The 14,289-nt window shown below is 34.9% G+C and overlaps 1 protein-coding gene across 3 annotated transcripts in view; it reads left to right on the top strand.

The window, feature by feature from the left end:
* Positions 1-14,289, top strand: part of LOC121414317 (testis-expressed protein 11-like) — a 200,653-nt gene that overhangs the window by 124,001 nt on the left and 62,363 nt on the right. For all 3 annotated transcript variants that reach the window (XR_005969834.1, XM_041607455.1, XM_041607454.1), the window contains one exon: positions 12,468-12,538. Coding sequence is in view for 2 of the 3 variants with exons in the window: in XM_041607455.1 (XP_041463389.1) it covers positions 12,468-12,538 (71 nt within the window). In the remaining variant the exon portion in view is untranslated. The remainder of the gene's footprint in view (positions 1-12,467; positions 12,539-14,289) is intronic.

The raw sequence follows: 14,289 nt of genomic DNA, 5'->3' as shown, positions 1-14,289 counted from the left end.
ACCTTGTAGAATCTTATTTTTCATTCATTTCCACCAAGTTTAGGGTGCCAAACATACATGTACATGTTTCTTGTTCAATGTATAAACAACATTGCCATTACAATAAAATAACATTTAATTTACCCCAAAAATCACATGGCTGACAAGTATTATAATGGACAGGTGGAAAATACAACAAAATTAACTTAGTATGCATAAGGTTTGACCAACTTTTAATTTTGAATAAAAGTTACTTTAAGTGTTATGCATGATTTCATTAGGATGTTGATTTGGTAATGCTTAAACATAATAAATGTCAATGTTGCCAATGGCCCCGGAAAAGTACGAATTTTGATAAAAATATGTATATTTTATTTCCTTTCCCTTTATTTGAGAGTGCTGAACACAATATGCTAAATGATAAGCACCATCTTATTTCATTAGATATCCCATCAAAATGAGACCTGCAAAAATCTTATCAGATTTTTTTGCGCTCAAATAAATTCCTGAAACTCTCATTTTGATGCTGGACGAATTTGTTCAAAGTATTCGCAGGCGGCCATTTTGAAGAAAGTGTCTTGTGGTGATTTGTGTTTTAAAGCTGTTCATCATATCAATACAGTGCGTCCCAGAAAAAAACGAAACCGAAATTAAGCGATGAATTATCATAACTTAATCAACTTTTTTTACTTCTTGACCATTTTCTGTAATTGAGGTATGAAATTACAGAGCAGATATTGAATGTTTTAAAAATGTGGTCTTTTTGAAACCCAGATACAGCCTGCCAAATGACTTTTTGGTATACACTCTTCAAATTGTTTTTGCTCACTCATGCCTGAATGAGAAATAGTCTAATTTCAGATGAAAGAAGAGATTCTAAGCTTTACAATGATAGGTCATTTGACTATTTTATTTCGTTTTTTGTGGGATGCACTGTATATAAGGGGATTATAGGGGTTGATAAATCAAAATCTTAAATCTATTTGAGGAGTTGACATGGTCTTGAACTCCTAATCAAAGTAAATAGAGTAAATCAAACTTTAAAATTGAAATCATTAAAATTATGCCTTGTCTGACTTTTTTAGCATAATACTTGGCTTGAAAGTTGATGGCAAAGCACTATCAAGCATCATCTGCCAGGATATGTCTTTCAATTCCTGCATATAAATACAAAGAAATTGTTAATTTTTAAAATTCCCATCATTTTTTAAATTCCTGAAAATTGCTGAAAATTACAAAAATTCCCACAAAATTCCTGTTTATTCCATATAGGTTCCATCAAGAAAATTTAGCAACCAAAATATCTTTTTTTCAGCACTCGAAAATTAGGGGAAATTAAATAAAGAAATTATATTCTACAATGTTTTTTTATCAAGATTTCTATTTTTCTGGGGAAAAACATGCTGTTGCCATGGCAACGGACCAATTGGAACTATCTTGTTGATCTTGTATATTTCTAAATTTCATATGTATTCAATTGGGAGCCTGAAAATTATCATTTTAGTCATCTATATCATGTTTATTTACCATTTACATGGGAATGGATGTTATTTTGATAAATTAATCCATTGCCATGGCAACGGCCGAAAATAGCATTTATCAATTTACCTCCCATATTTAAAATAAATAATAATAGGCATTTATATAGCGCCATCTATCTAGAAATATTCTATTCCGACGCGCGTTATTATTACCCCGGCTTTAGCTTGAGCTGCCTCTCAGCGCTCATGCATTCAAGGAATTAATCCTGCCGGGTGCCCATTCACCTCACCTGGGTCGAGTGCAGCACAATGTGGATAAATTTCTTGCTGAAGGAAATTACGCCATGGATGGGATCTTACGGCATATATTAATACTTCTGAAAGTTTCATGCTTTAGTCAAAATTTGCACAATTGTCATTTTGGAGCTTATCCTTTCTACTATTGGGTGTGCTGGGGAGGGTGGGGTTTAGTGTGGGGAACGGGTGTCCAGCCTTGACAAGGAGGTTGTGCAGGGTGCACCCTCTGCGGTAGGAGTTGGTTGGGTGGTTTGGGAAGATGTTGGCTGTTGCTGTCGATTGTTGTAAGATAGGGAAATGTTTTTTAATTATTTGGGATACCTTGGCTGTTACGGGAGAAGTCACAGGTAATTTGGGGTACACGGGAAAGAAGGTCAGGACGAATTTGGGGTACATGGAAAGAAGTATATTCTTTATGATGTTTGTTTTTAGATTTTCATAAGGTGGCTGTCATTCTTATTGACTTCAACGACTTGAAATTATGACCTAAATTAGCTTTACTTAAGTTGTAGTAACCTTCTATGTGTACATCTTCCACAAATTTGTTTGTCCATTATGGCCACTTGTTTCTCTTGTACTTTAGATACCTGAAGAAGGACCAATTATGGGCAAAAGCTTGTGAATAAACTTGATGAACTGAACTCCCGCTACGTGTCATTGCTTTATTCTCGCTGTATCTACATATAGCTTCCTCTCAAATATATATACAGTGCGTATAAAAAAAACCACAGTTTTGAAAAGTCTATACAAAATTAGTTTCAAGTTTTTCTATATTTTGATGTTAATAGATGCTCTGATATCCTATCTTTGAGAAATGCAATTTAAAAATATATATTTTGTTCATGCTTGAGCGAACATGGGACGTTTTTGTCGGGGGTTCAAAAAGAGGCTTGTGCCAAAATTTCAGAAATTAGAAATTTGATGATTAGACTTTTGTCCAATCAGCAGACTTCCTCTTAATCTTTTCATTATCTTTGCCATAATTGTCAAATTATACTGTCAAATTTCATTTACAAATTTATTTATTTACCTGAATTATTTGTTTTTCATTTAAATTTCTTTTACTTTTGAATTTTCCTTCATAAGTAAGAAAAGAAGACTTTTTGTCGGTGCCAGGTAAATATGGCAGAGGTAATAATGGCAAAGGTAAAAATGGCAAAGGTATAAATGGCAGAGGTAAATATGGCAGAGGTAAAAATGGCAGAGGTAAAAATTGCAGAGGTAAAAATGGCAGAGGTAATAATGGCAGAGGTAATAATGGCAGAGGTAAAAATGGCAGAGGTAAAAATGGCAAATGTAAAAATGGCAGAGGTAAAAATGGCAGAGGTAAAAATGACAGAGGTAATAATGGCAGAGGTAAAAATGATAAAGATAGGCTACATCATAATAATTATCATCCATGACCGGATCGACTCTTGCCGACGAAATAGGCTATAAAAACTGATTAAATATTATGTTGTTTTTCGTCATTTAAGATCTATACTCTGTCGTTTATATGACTAAACTCAAGCATTTTCTTGCCAAAATGATTTCAATTAGTGACTGCATGATGAAAGGATCTTAAGCTCGTAAGCAGACAACGCTTTACATACAAACCCAACGATTTTTTTTTAAATGTAAACTCCAATGTGTGCAGCCACTAACCCTCTGAAACGAACAAGTTCGGGTCTATTTCGAACTACTTTCATAATTAACCTGGATAAAAAAAAATAACTGAACATTCTGTAATAAAAGTATTTTTTATTTCCACATCATGATGGATCGTGATGAATAGATATTGATGTCACTGGCGGATCCATGGGGCACAGCTGGCCCGTGCCAGCGCCCTTGAGAGGTACAATTGAAATCTTAGCAAAAATATGCTAACTCAAGTGTGCCCCCTTTTTAAAGCGAGACCCTTTTTCTGCTTGCTAATTATTTTTGTGGACAAGTTAGTAGGCGGAAAACTTTTTCGCGTGCCATTTTTGTCTCACCTGCATAGCAGAGTGAGACTATAGGCGCCGCTTTTCTGACGGCGACGGCGGCGGCAACATCAAATCTTAACCTGAGGTTAAGTTTTTGAAATGACATCATAACTTAGAAAGTATATGGACCTAGTTCATGAAACTTGGCCATAAGGTTAATCAAGTATTGCTGAACATCCTATTAGAGTTTCATGTCACATGACCAAGGTCAAAGGTCATTTAGGGTCAATGAACTTTGGCCAAATGGGGTATCTGTTGAATTCCCATCATAACTTTGAAAGTTTATGGATCTGATTCATGAAACTAAATTTTTTTATATTCCAATCTGAAAAGTGGACATTTTGAGCACGATTTTAGACGAAGAACGAGTTGTGTATCTCAATCTCGCTGTTGATTTCTGTGTAACATTACAATCTGATTTTATTTTTAGCACATGCGGAATTATTGGGGGGGCAAAACGTTATGTTTGCCCCCCAAATATTTTCATTGGTGGGGCGATCGCCCCCCCTGCCCCCCCATAATCGATGCCTCTGTTTGACATCATATATGGGAAGCTGCCCCATGACATTTTATGCACTACAAAATGGTTCGTAATTTTTTTAAAAAATATTTCAGGAGCATCAGTGAAATGATTTGTCTCTTGATACATACTGAAGATAAAACAAACAAAAATTTCTAGAAAATTATATTTCATTAATATTTTCTATACACCAAATATGGGAAAGCTGCTCGCAAATGACGTCATCACTAAAATATAAAAGTATAGCTTCTTATATCTTTGCTAAAACCCTCACCAATATCATTTTATTTTTTCTGCTATTTTACAATGACTTTTAACTGAGGTTGAACTTCCCCTTTAATGAATCAAGTACAATTGCAATCAAGAGTGTGCTTCAAATTTGAATTTTAATACAGCGATTTGACATGAGAAGGCCGTCCATGAGAGTCCAGAAAAATAAGATATTCCAGCCAAAATATTATTTGGTGCAGACGATCTATCTATGATTTTAAAAATGTCACTGTTTCCATATATTTTTATTTTCTTAGAACCTTTCTTTGTTAATCTATGTAGGGCTTACATGCGGGGGCTTTTTGATTTTTTTTTGCATGGGGGATTAAGACCCTTTTTACCTATACCATCATGACCTCTGCCATTATGCCCTCTGCCATTTTTAACCTCTGCCATTTTTACCTCTGCCATTTTTACCTCTGCCATTATTACCTCTGCCATTTTTACCTCTGCCATTATTACCTCTGCCATTTTTACCTCTGCCATTTTTACCTCTGCCATTTTTACCTTTGCCATTTTTACCTCTGCTATTTTTACCTTTGCCATTTTTACCTTTGCCATTATTACCTCTGCCATTTTTACCTCTGCCATTTTTACCTCTGCCATTATTACCTCTGCCATTTTTACACCGAGCCTTTTTGTCAACCCAAGTAAGAAGATATGCATTATTAATTGGGGGAATTTGTAATTACGTTGCAGTATGTACCTATAAAAGACATGAATCCTATTTTCAAGGGGTCATTTAATCCTTCAAGTTTAATTATGTGCTTGACAGGACAAACAGGAAAGGATTCATGTCTTTCAATGGCAATTGTGTAGCCTATTGAGTCGATTTTGAAGGAGCAAGATAAGGCAGATCGGGTAAAATGTATTAAAATGTTATGAAGCAAGCAAAACATTTCAACTTTTTTTATCAAAATATCAAATTTTGTGATTTTGACATGAACAGAAAGTGATATCAAAATGCACTTTCTGTTTTCTGTGATTTTCCTTTCACTTTTTTCTTGGTCATGATTTCTATTTTTTTAATTTTTATTTTGTTTATTTATTTAATATTATTATTTTTTTTTTTGGGGGGGGGGGGTCGGGCACCCCGATCCCCCACCATTCAGTATGCCACTGTTCAAAGGCACCATAACCTTTGTAAAGGATTTGAACAAAAAAATGATGCTCTCCCATACTTCCATGGAAAAAAATTGTTTTTGCTTAGAGAAGGAATATTCAAAGCTGAAAGAACATTTTTAAAACGAACAACAACAATTATTCAAGCAAATATTGTAGATTTGGAAACGAATTTTGACCGCATAATTAGAAAATTATGGCAAAGATAAATGAAAAGGTTAAGAAAAAGTCTGCTGATTAACAAGAAGTCCGACCGCCATATTTATCATTTTGTGCCATTTTGCGCAAGCCTCCTTTTTAACCCCAGACAAAAACAATTCGTGTTCACTCAAGCATGAACAAAACTGAATTATGTTGATGGCATTTGAAGTATAAGACCTCAGAGTACCTATTGACACCAAAATGTAGAGATCATAATTTGAAAAAAAATTAGGGACTTTTCAAATCTGTCCCGGTGTTGTCTCACCTGCATAGCAGTGTGAGACTACAGTGTATAGGCGCCGCTTTTCTGACGGTGGCGCATCAACACTTAATATTAACCAAAGGTTAAGTTTCTTAAATGACAGCATAACTTAGAAAGTAAATGGACCTAGTTCATGAAACTTGGCCATAAGGTTAATCAAGTATTACTAAACATCTTGCCTGAGTTTCAGGTCACATGACCAAGGTCAAAGGTTATTTAGGGTCAATGAACTTAGACCATGTTGGGGAATCAACATCAAAATCTTAACCTAAATTTTTTGAAATGTCATTGTATCTTAGAAAACATATGGACCTAGTTCATGAAACTTGGACATAAGATTAATCAAGTATCACTGAACATCCTGCATGAGTTTAATGTCACATGACCAAGGTCAAACGTCATTTAGGGCCAATGAACTTTGGCCGAATTGGGGGTATTAGTTTAATTACCATCATAACTTTGAAAGTATATCAGTCTACATTGCATATCAAAAAAAAGTTTACACTTTGTAAAAATCTTGTAAAATGACATATATGTAATATCCTGAAGATTTTTCCACATTTTAACATTGGTACAGATCTATTTAAGCAAATGACGGTATAACTGTCGAAAAATATATCCGCTTGAGTGAGCACCACTGACTTTTGAAAAGTTAGTGAAAAATGATTTGCGCAGAACTTTGAAATAGTTATGCAAATAAAAGTAGACCTTAATCATGAAGAACACGTGGAATTTAGCTAGTAAAATTGATTTGAAAATATCTTTTACCTTTTAAAACTTGTTTCCTTGCCCAAAACACTTCGAAGAGTACATTGCGCCCCACCCCACTCCCCCACACACCAAAGCCTTCGAGACGTTTTTTGCTTTACAATGAGCAGTGATTTACATGAAATGGCTTAGGCTTGATTTTTATTTGGTTAATCATTGTCAAGCATGGGAAAAGTGTGGAGAAATGAGTATTAAACCAAAAATGTAATGTAAACCCACTTTAAATGATAAAAAATAGTGACAAAAATGCTGGAGATGTCTGATATAAACTTTTGTTCAGCTTTAGTTATGTCCTCAGATCCAGCTGGCACAAAAAGGGTAAAGATTGTGCTTACTAAATGTTAAAATTTCAATTTGGGTGGCAAAATTGTTACAAAATGCTTGAATATATCCGTTTTATTTCAATTGACCAAAAGTGCAAGGGAAATGTATGAGAATGTTTTGCAGGGTAAGTTTGATTTCGCCCTTTCCCCTTGACACAACGTGAAAACAAGCATTTCTGCGCAAACAGATTTCTACGAGCTTTACAAAAAGGACAGTGCTCACTCAAGCGTAACTTTGTCAAAACTTTTACTTTTATTGGATAGATGAGACCCAAACGCAAGATTATAAGTGAAAAAAATACCAACATGTATATTTTTTAATTCCCAGGACTTTTTCAAAGTGTAAACTTTTTTGGATACGCACTGTAGTTCATTAAACCTGGACATAAGAGTAATCAAGTATCACTGAACATCCTGTGCGAGTTTCAGGTCACATGATCAAGGTCAAAGGCCATGTAAGGTCAATGGCCATGTAAGGTCAATGAACTTTGGCCATGTTGGGGGTATTTGTTGAATTACAATCATATCTCTGTAAGTGTATTGGTCTACTTCATAAAACGTGGAAATACGAGTAACCAAGTATCACTGAACATCTTGTGCGAGTTATAGTAGTTTTCAAAGTCAGCAAAGCTGCTATATTGAATCGTGTGATGCAGGTGAGACCACCAGAGGCATTCCACTTGTTTTTTATATGCACTGTATGTACACAACAAAAAAAGTAAGTCCCCCCTTAATCGAATTGCTGTTAACCTTTGAACCAAATTATTTTGAGTTATTATATTTCATAGGTGGTTTTCTTCAGTCATTAAGCAACTCCTGGGGAAAGGTGAGATTGATCGATTGAGTCATGCATGAGTAATTAAAGATTGAATTAAAAAATGACCATTTTGAAAGTCACAAGAGTCGTTTTTCAGATTGTTCAAATACAAAGTTGGGCCAGAGTCGTTTTAAGGTGAAATTTATGGTGTTATGGTGTTTTACTATCAAATTATTTAACCATTTCTGACCAGAGTTTGATAGCATATTCATGGACCACAATGTATTGCAGGGGCTGCATAAGCGGAGGAGGGGGGGGCTTCAGCCCCCACTTTTCTCCAAAAGCATGTACAAAAATGTAATATTGACCAAACAATTGTGATTTTTTGCATGGTCGCCCCATCCGCCCCCCCCCCCCCCCCCCCCCCCCCCGTCTTTAAAAACTGTTCTGCGGCCCCTGTATTGTGACGTATCATAATAGGGGTTTATGGTAGTATCTTTTACAACTTGTTAGATCATGTTACAAATTTGAAAATGTTGATGGCTCCCCCGATTATAGGCCCCTCCCCAATTTCAAATTCTGGATCCACCACTGATCTGTCCATACATTCAACTGATCCTGAGAAATTGTTAGGAAAAGAATATATTTATGCAGTGTAAAGAGTATTCATTCCTAATTTTTCGAATTTGCTCGCTCAACCATGAAAATATTTAAGGTTCGGAAAGTGTGTGGTGATATAAATGATGGATGATAAAGACAACAACAATCAAAGTCACATTTGAAACAGAATTTGCCCCCAATTTTCACTTAATTACCCTTTAAAATGAGTCTGTGACATGAAAAATACCAATTTTCCCACTTTGATGCGTGCTCACTCATCCATAAATAAACAAATCGATAATATTTTTACACAATATTTTGTCCATAGGTTGATAAACATTACTGCCAAACGACATTGCTAAAGACAGCCTTGAAAAAAAAGTTCCATCATATTGAATAAGGGGTTACTTATTCTTAAACATATGCACCGTAATGTACACAAGTCTATGAGAGTCGAAGTCAAAATTTTAACAAAATATGAAATGAGGGTTTGTTTAATGGATGGTTTTTGTTACTTCTGCCAACAGTTATTTCATGAAACTTCGCACATGGCCTCAGAATAACACTATCCAAAAGGCGCTTACACCAAAATAACCATTTGATATGGCAAAGAGTGGGGCCAAGGCCTTGAACTTTCCTCTTTTTTGCATAATTTTTTAATATTGTGTGCTCACTGAAGCTTAAACATCGAGATTTTCATAAAAATCAAATCAAATGAACTATGCAAGGAGGTTTGTGTCAGATATCCATAGTTACAAATTGCATTTTTTTCCAATAACGTAAAAAACAGCTAATCACATTCCACATGTTCATTCAAGCGGGAATGTTTAATTAAACGCTTTTGAATCATTGAAACATGTTAATTGGTCATGAACATAACAAAAAAGTTGAGAAAAGATCATTTTCAGTTACCAAAATGAAACAATACATGTATATGCCTATGATATTTGAAAATCCTTTTTTTTGTTTTCAATAAATGTTCATTGAACCGTGAAATGAATATTGTTGAAGATACTCTTCCCCAAAATAACTGTACCCATATTCTATTATTTTTGTTGATAGAAACATGTAAAAAATCAAATTACATCAAATTTTGGCTTGTGTTTATTCAACCGTGAAATTTAGCCAAAAAAGTTTAGTCTATTAGAAAGTACCTTTTACAAGCCTTCTGACTATATTTCATGGTGGAATTAGTTCCAATAAAATGGAATCAAAGTCATGATGTTTGGCTTGTGATTTTTGAAAAGTAACATTTTTGCATTCTGAGGGTGCTCACTGAAGCATGACGTGAACTACATGTACGTCCATAACATTTACTCAGAGGGTAGCTTATAAAATTACCTACACGCTCATTTAGAAATATACACAACAAAAAAAGTAAGTCCCCCCTTAAACAAACATCAATAATTTCCAAACCAATTCGAGTTTTTAATATATTTTTACATGAGCGTATAGGTAATTTTATAAGCTACCCTCTGAGTAAATGTTATGGACGTATTTTACGTCATGCTTCAGTGAGCACCGTCAGAAGGCAAAAATGTCACTTTTCAAAAGTCACGAGCCAAATATCGTGACTTTGATTCCATTTAATTGGAACTAATTCCACATTCTCATCATGAAAAATAGTCAGATGGCTCACAAAAGGTACTTTCTAAAAGACGATAAAACTTTTTGGCTAAATTTCACGGTTGAATAAACACCAGTCCGAATTTGCTATAAATGGATATTTTACAGGTTTCTATCAATAAAAATGATAGAATATGATGACAGTCATTTTTGGGAAGAGTGTCTTCAACAGTATTCATCGTTTCACGGTTCAATGAACATTTATTGAAAACAAAAAATACGATTTTCAAATATCATAGGCAAGTATTGTTTCATTTTGGTAACTTAAAATGATCTTTTCTCAACTTTTTCGTTGTGTTCATGACCAATTAACATGCTTCAATGATTCAAAGGTGTTTAATTAAACATTCACGCTTGAATGAACATGTGGAATGTGATTAGCTCATTTTTACGTTATTGGAAAAAACGCAATTTGTAACTATGGATATTTGTCACAAACCTTGCATAGTTCATTTGATTTAATTTTTGTGAAAATCCCGATGTTTAATGCATCAGTGAGCACACAATACTCAAAAATTATGCAAATGAGAAGAAAGTTCAAGGCCTTGGCCCCACTCTGTGCCGCATCGAATTGTTATTTTGGTGTGCGCACCTTTTGGATAGTGTTACTCTGAAGCCATGTGCGAAGTTTCATGAAATAACTGTTGGCAGAAGTAACAAAAATCGTCCATTAAACAAACCCTCATTTCAAAATTTTGACTTCCTCTCTCATAGACTTGTGTACATTATGGGTGCATATGTTTACGAATAAGTAATCCCTTATTCAATATGGTGGAACTGTTTTTAAAGGTTGTCTTTAGCAATGTCGTTTGGCAGTAATGTTTATCAACCTATGGGCAAAATTCTGTGCAAAAATGAAATCGATTCGTTTATTCATGGATGAGTGAACACGCATCAAAGTGGGAAAATTGGTATTTTCAATGTCACAGACCCATTTTAAAGGATGATAAAGTGATTATTGGGGGCAAATTCGGTTTCAAATGTGACTTTAATTGCTGTTGTTTTTATCATCCATCATTTCTATCACCACATACTTTCCGAATTTTAAACATTTTCATGGTTGAGCGAGCACAATCGAAAACTTAAGAATTAATACTCTTTATACTGCATAAATGTATTCTTTTCCTAACAATTTCTCAGGATCAGTTGAATGTATGGACAAATCAGTGGTAGATCCAGAATTTTACAATAGGGGAAGGGGCCTATAATCGGGGAAGCCACCAACATTTTCAAATTTTAACATGATCTAACAAGTTGTAGAGGATACAACCATAAACCCCTATGTATGATGATACGTCACAATTCAGGGACCGCTGAACGGTTTTCAAAGTGGGGGGGGGGAGACTGGGCCAAAAGTGATGGGGGGGAGGCTGATCATGCAAAAAATCAAAATCGTGTGGTTATTTTTACATTTTTGTACATGCTTTTGGAAAAAAGTTGGGGCTGAAACCCACCCCCCCCCCACTTCCGCAGCCCCTGCAATACATTGTGTTCACTCAACCCGAACATACGATATCAAAATCTGGTCTGAAGTGGTTGAATGATGGATAGTAAAACAGTATAACCTCATAAAATTCACCTGAAAACAACTTTTGCCCAACTTTGTATTTCAACAAACTGAAAAACGACTCTTGTGACTTTTAAAAATGGTCATTTTTAATTCAATCTTTAATTACTCATGCGTGACTCAACTGATCGATCTCATTTTGCCCCAGGAGTTGCTTAATGAGTGCAGAAAACCACCTATGAAATATCATATCTCAAACTAATTCGGTTCAAAAGTTACAGCAATTTGATTAGGGGGGACTTACTTTTTTTGTTGTGTATATATTAAAAACTCGCATTGGTTTGGAAATTAGTGATGTTTGTTTAAGGGGGACTTACTTTTTTTGTTGTGTATATATATATATATATATATGTGTGTGTGTGTGTGAAATTATACATATACAACAGCTTTGGCAACTCTTATATATAAATATTTTGTCTTGCATATCTGGCAGATAGCTCTGGGGAACCTTGATTTAAGCTACACCTACCATTGTTCTCTTCATCTATTTCTTTCACTATAAATGTATATAATGAACAATTTAATTTGAGAAAAGTTGAAGAAAATTTCACTTTAGTTGGTTTCAATGTATTCGCCCGAACTAGAAGTCGAAACTAATTGAAGTGAAATTCTCTTTAACTTTTCTTCAATTATTTAGTTCATTATATTTATTCTTTGACAGAGAACATATTTCATTATTTTGAAAATACGTATGTATTATACTAATAAACTTTTTTTCTTTCTCTTATAGCATGGAATATGGCAATAGAGCATTCCACATTGAGCAGACTAGCACATCTTTTCTTTGTCAAGTGTAGTAAGGTAAGGCAGTTATCACAAATCATGATCAGAGATATCACTTACCTACAAAAATACAATTTATGCATTTTCTTCTGAGAGAAAACACTTTTTCAAACATTTAGGCTGATGACCTTCATGTATTCTAGATTTTTTTTCAATTCAGTTGTTAGGGATTCTACAAAGAAAATTTACAATATTCTTCATTGTGGTTGTTTATTCTAGGAGATTTAGTTTGTGAATTAGAGCAAATATTATGCTTTCTGCCTTAAAGGTCAAGTCCACCCCAGCAAAATGTTGATTTGAATAAGTAGAGAAAAATCAAACTACCATAACACTGAAAATTTCATCAAAATCGGATGTAAAATAAGAAAGTTATGACATTTTAAAGTTTTGTTTATTTTTAACAAAATATTTATATGAACGAGCCAGTTACATCCAAATAAGAGAGTCAATGATGTCACTCACTCACTATTTCTTTTGTGTTTTATTGTTTGAATTATACATTATTTCAATTTTTACGAATTTGACAATTAGAGCCTCCTTGCCTGAAGCGCAAAATGTTAAAATAATGGAATTCCATTTGTTCAGGGAGAAATGAAGCTTCATTTCACATGACAATGACGAGAAAATAAAAATATTTCATATTATAAAATACAAAAGAACTAGTGAGTGATGTCATTAGCTCCTCATTTGCATACCGACCGAGATGTGCATATAACTGTTTTGTGAAATGAAGCAAAACTTTAAAATGCCATAACTTTCTTATTTTACATCTGATTTTGATGAAAATTTCAGTGTTATGCTTGTTTAATTTTTCTCTTATTATTCAAATCAAGTTTTTGTTGGGGTGGACTTGTCCTTTTAGCTTGTAATAATTGCTCCCCATTACCCGCGGCTCATACCCCTCTAAACGACATTGCCCTGGGCAGCTACGCCCGGTCACTAGATGTGTTGTGAACTGGCAGACGTCTTACCTGTTAGGGAGGGGTTTCGCACCCCCGACTTTTGCTTCTATCCCACCAAGAGAAAGGTGCGGTTAATAGACTGTTACTTAGGGTAATTCATAGTGTTTTTTTCTTTCTCTCTGTCTCCCTGCGTTTCTTGCCTTTAGTCACATGCATCAATGCATGCACATCTTCTGATATGATTTGATTTTTGTCTCGCCCACCAGAGGTGAAGGCAAGACTTAGGGATCCAAATTTCGTCCGTCTGTCACAAACCTGTAATGACATCTAACTCCATAACCGTAAGTCGCTTTTCAACCAAACTTGGATAGTAGATGGACTTGGGGGACCTGCATGTTATGCTGCAGTCCGAGGTCACATGGTAAGGTCATTTTCAGGTCAGCGTTAAAGTTTACATGCAAGACTCTCTTATGACACCTAACTCCGCAACCGTAAGTCGCTTTTCATTCAAACTTGGATGGTAGATGGACTTGGGGAACCTGCATGTTATGCTGCAGTCGGAGGTCACATTGTTAGGTCAACATTAAAGTTTACATGCAAGACTCTCTTATGACACCTAACTCCACAACTGTAAGTTACTTTTCAACAAAACTTGGATGGTAGATGTACTTAGGCGACCTGCATGTTATGCTGCAGTTGGAGGTCACAAAGTAAGGTCAAAGGTCATTTTCAGGTCAACATTAAAGTTTACGTGCAAGGCTCTTATGACAAGTGTCATTCAATCCCAGTCATTTCACAATGAAGTTTCGATATAATTCTCTTGCAAATCACAATATTTCTGGTTATTTTCATAAGTGGGCGAGACAC

The sequence above is a fragment of the Lytechinus variegatus genome, chromosome 4 (assembly GCF_018143015.1).
Source record: "Lytechinus variegatus isolate NC3 chromosome 4, Lvar_3.0, whole genome shotgun sequence".
NCBI lineage: Eukaryota > Metazoa > Echinodermata > Echinoidea > Temnopleuroida > Toxopneustidae > Lytechinus > Lytechinus variegatus.
Note: the sequence above shows the minus strand (reverse complement) of the source record. Positions and strands in the feature narration are given on the sequence as shown.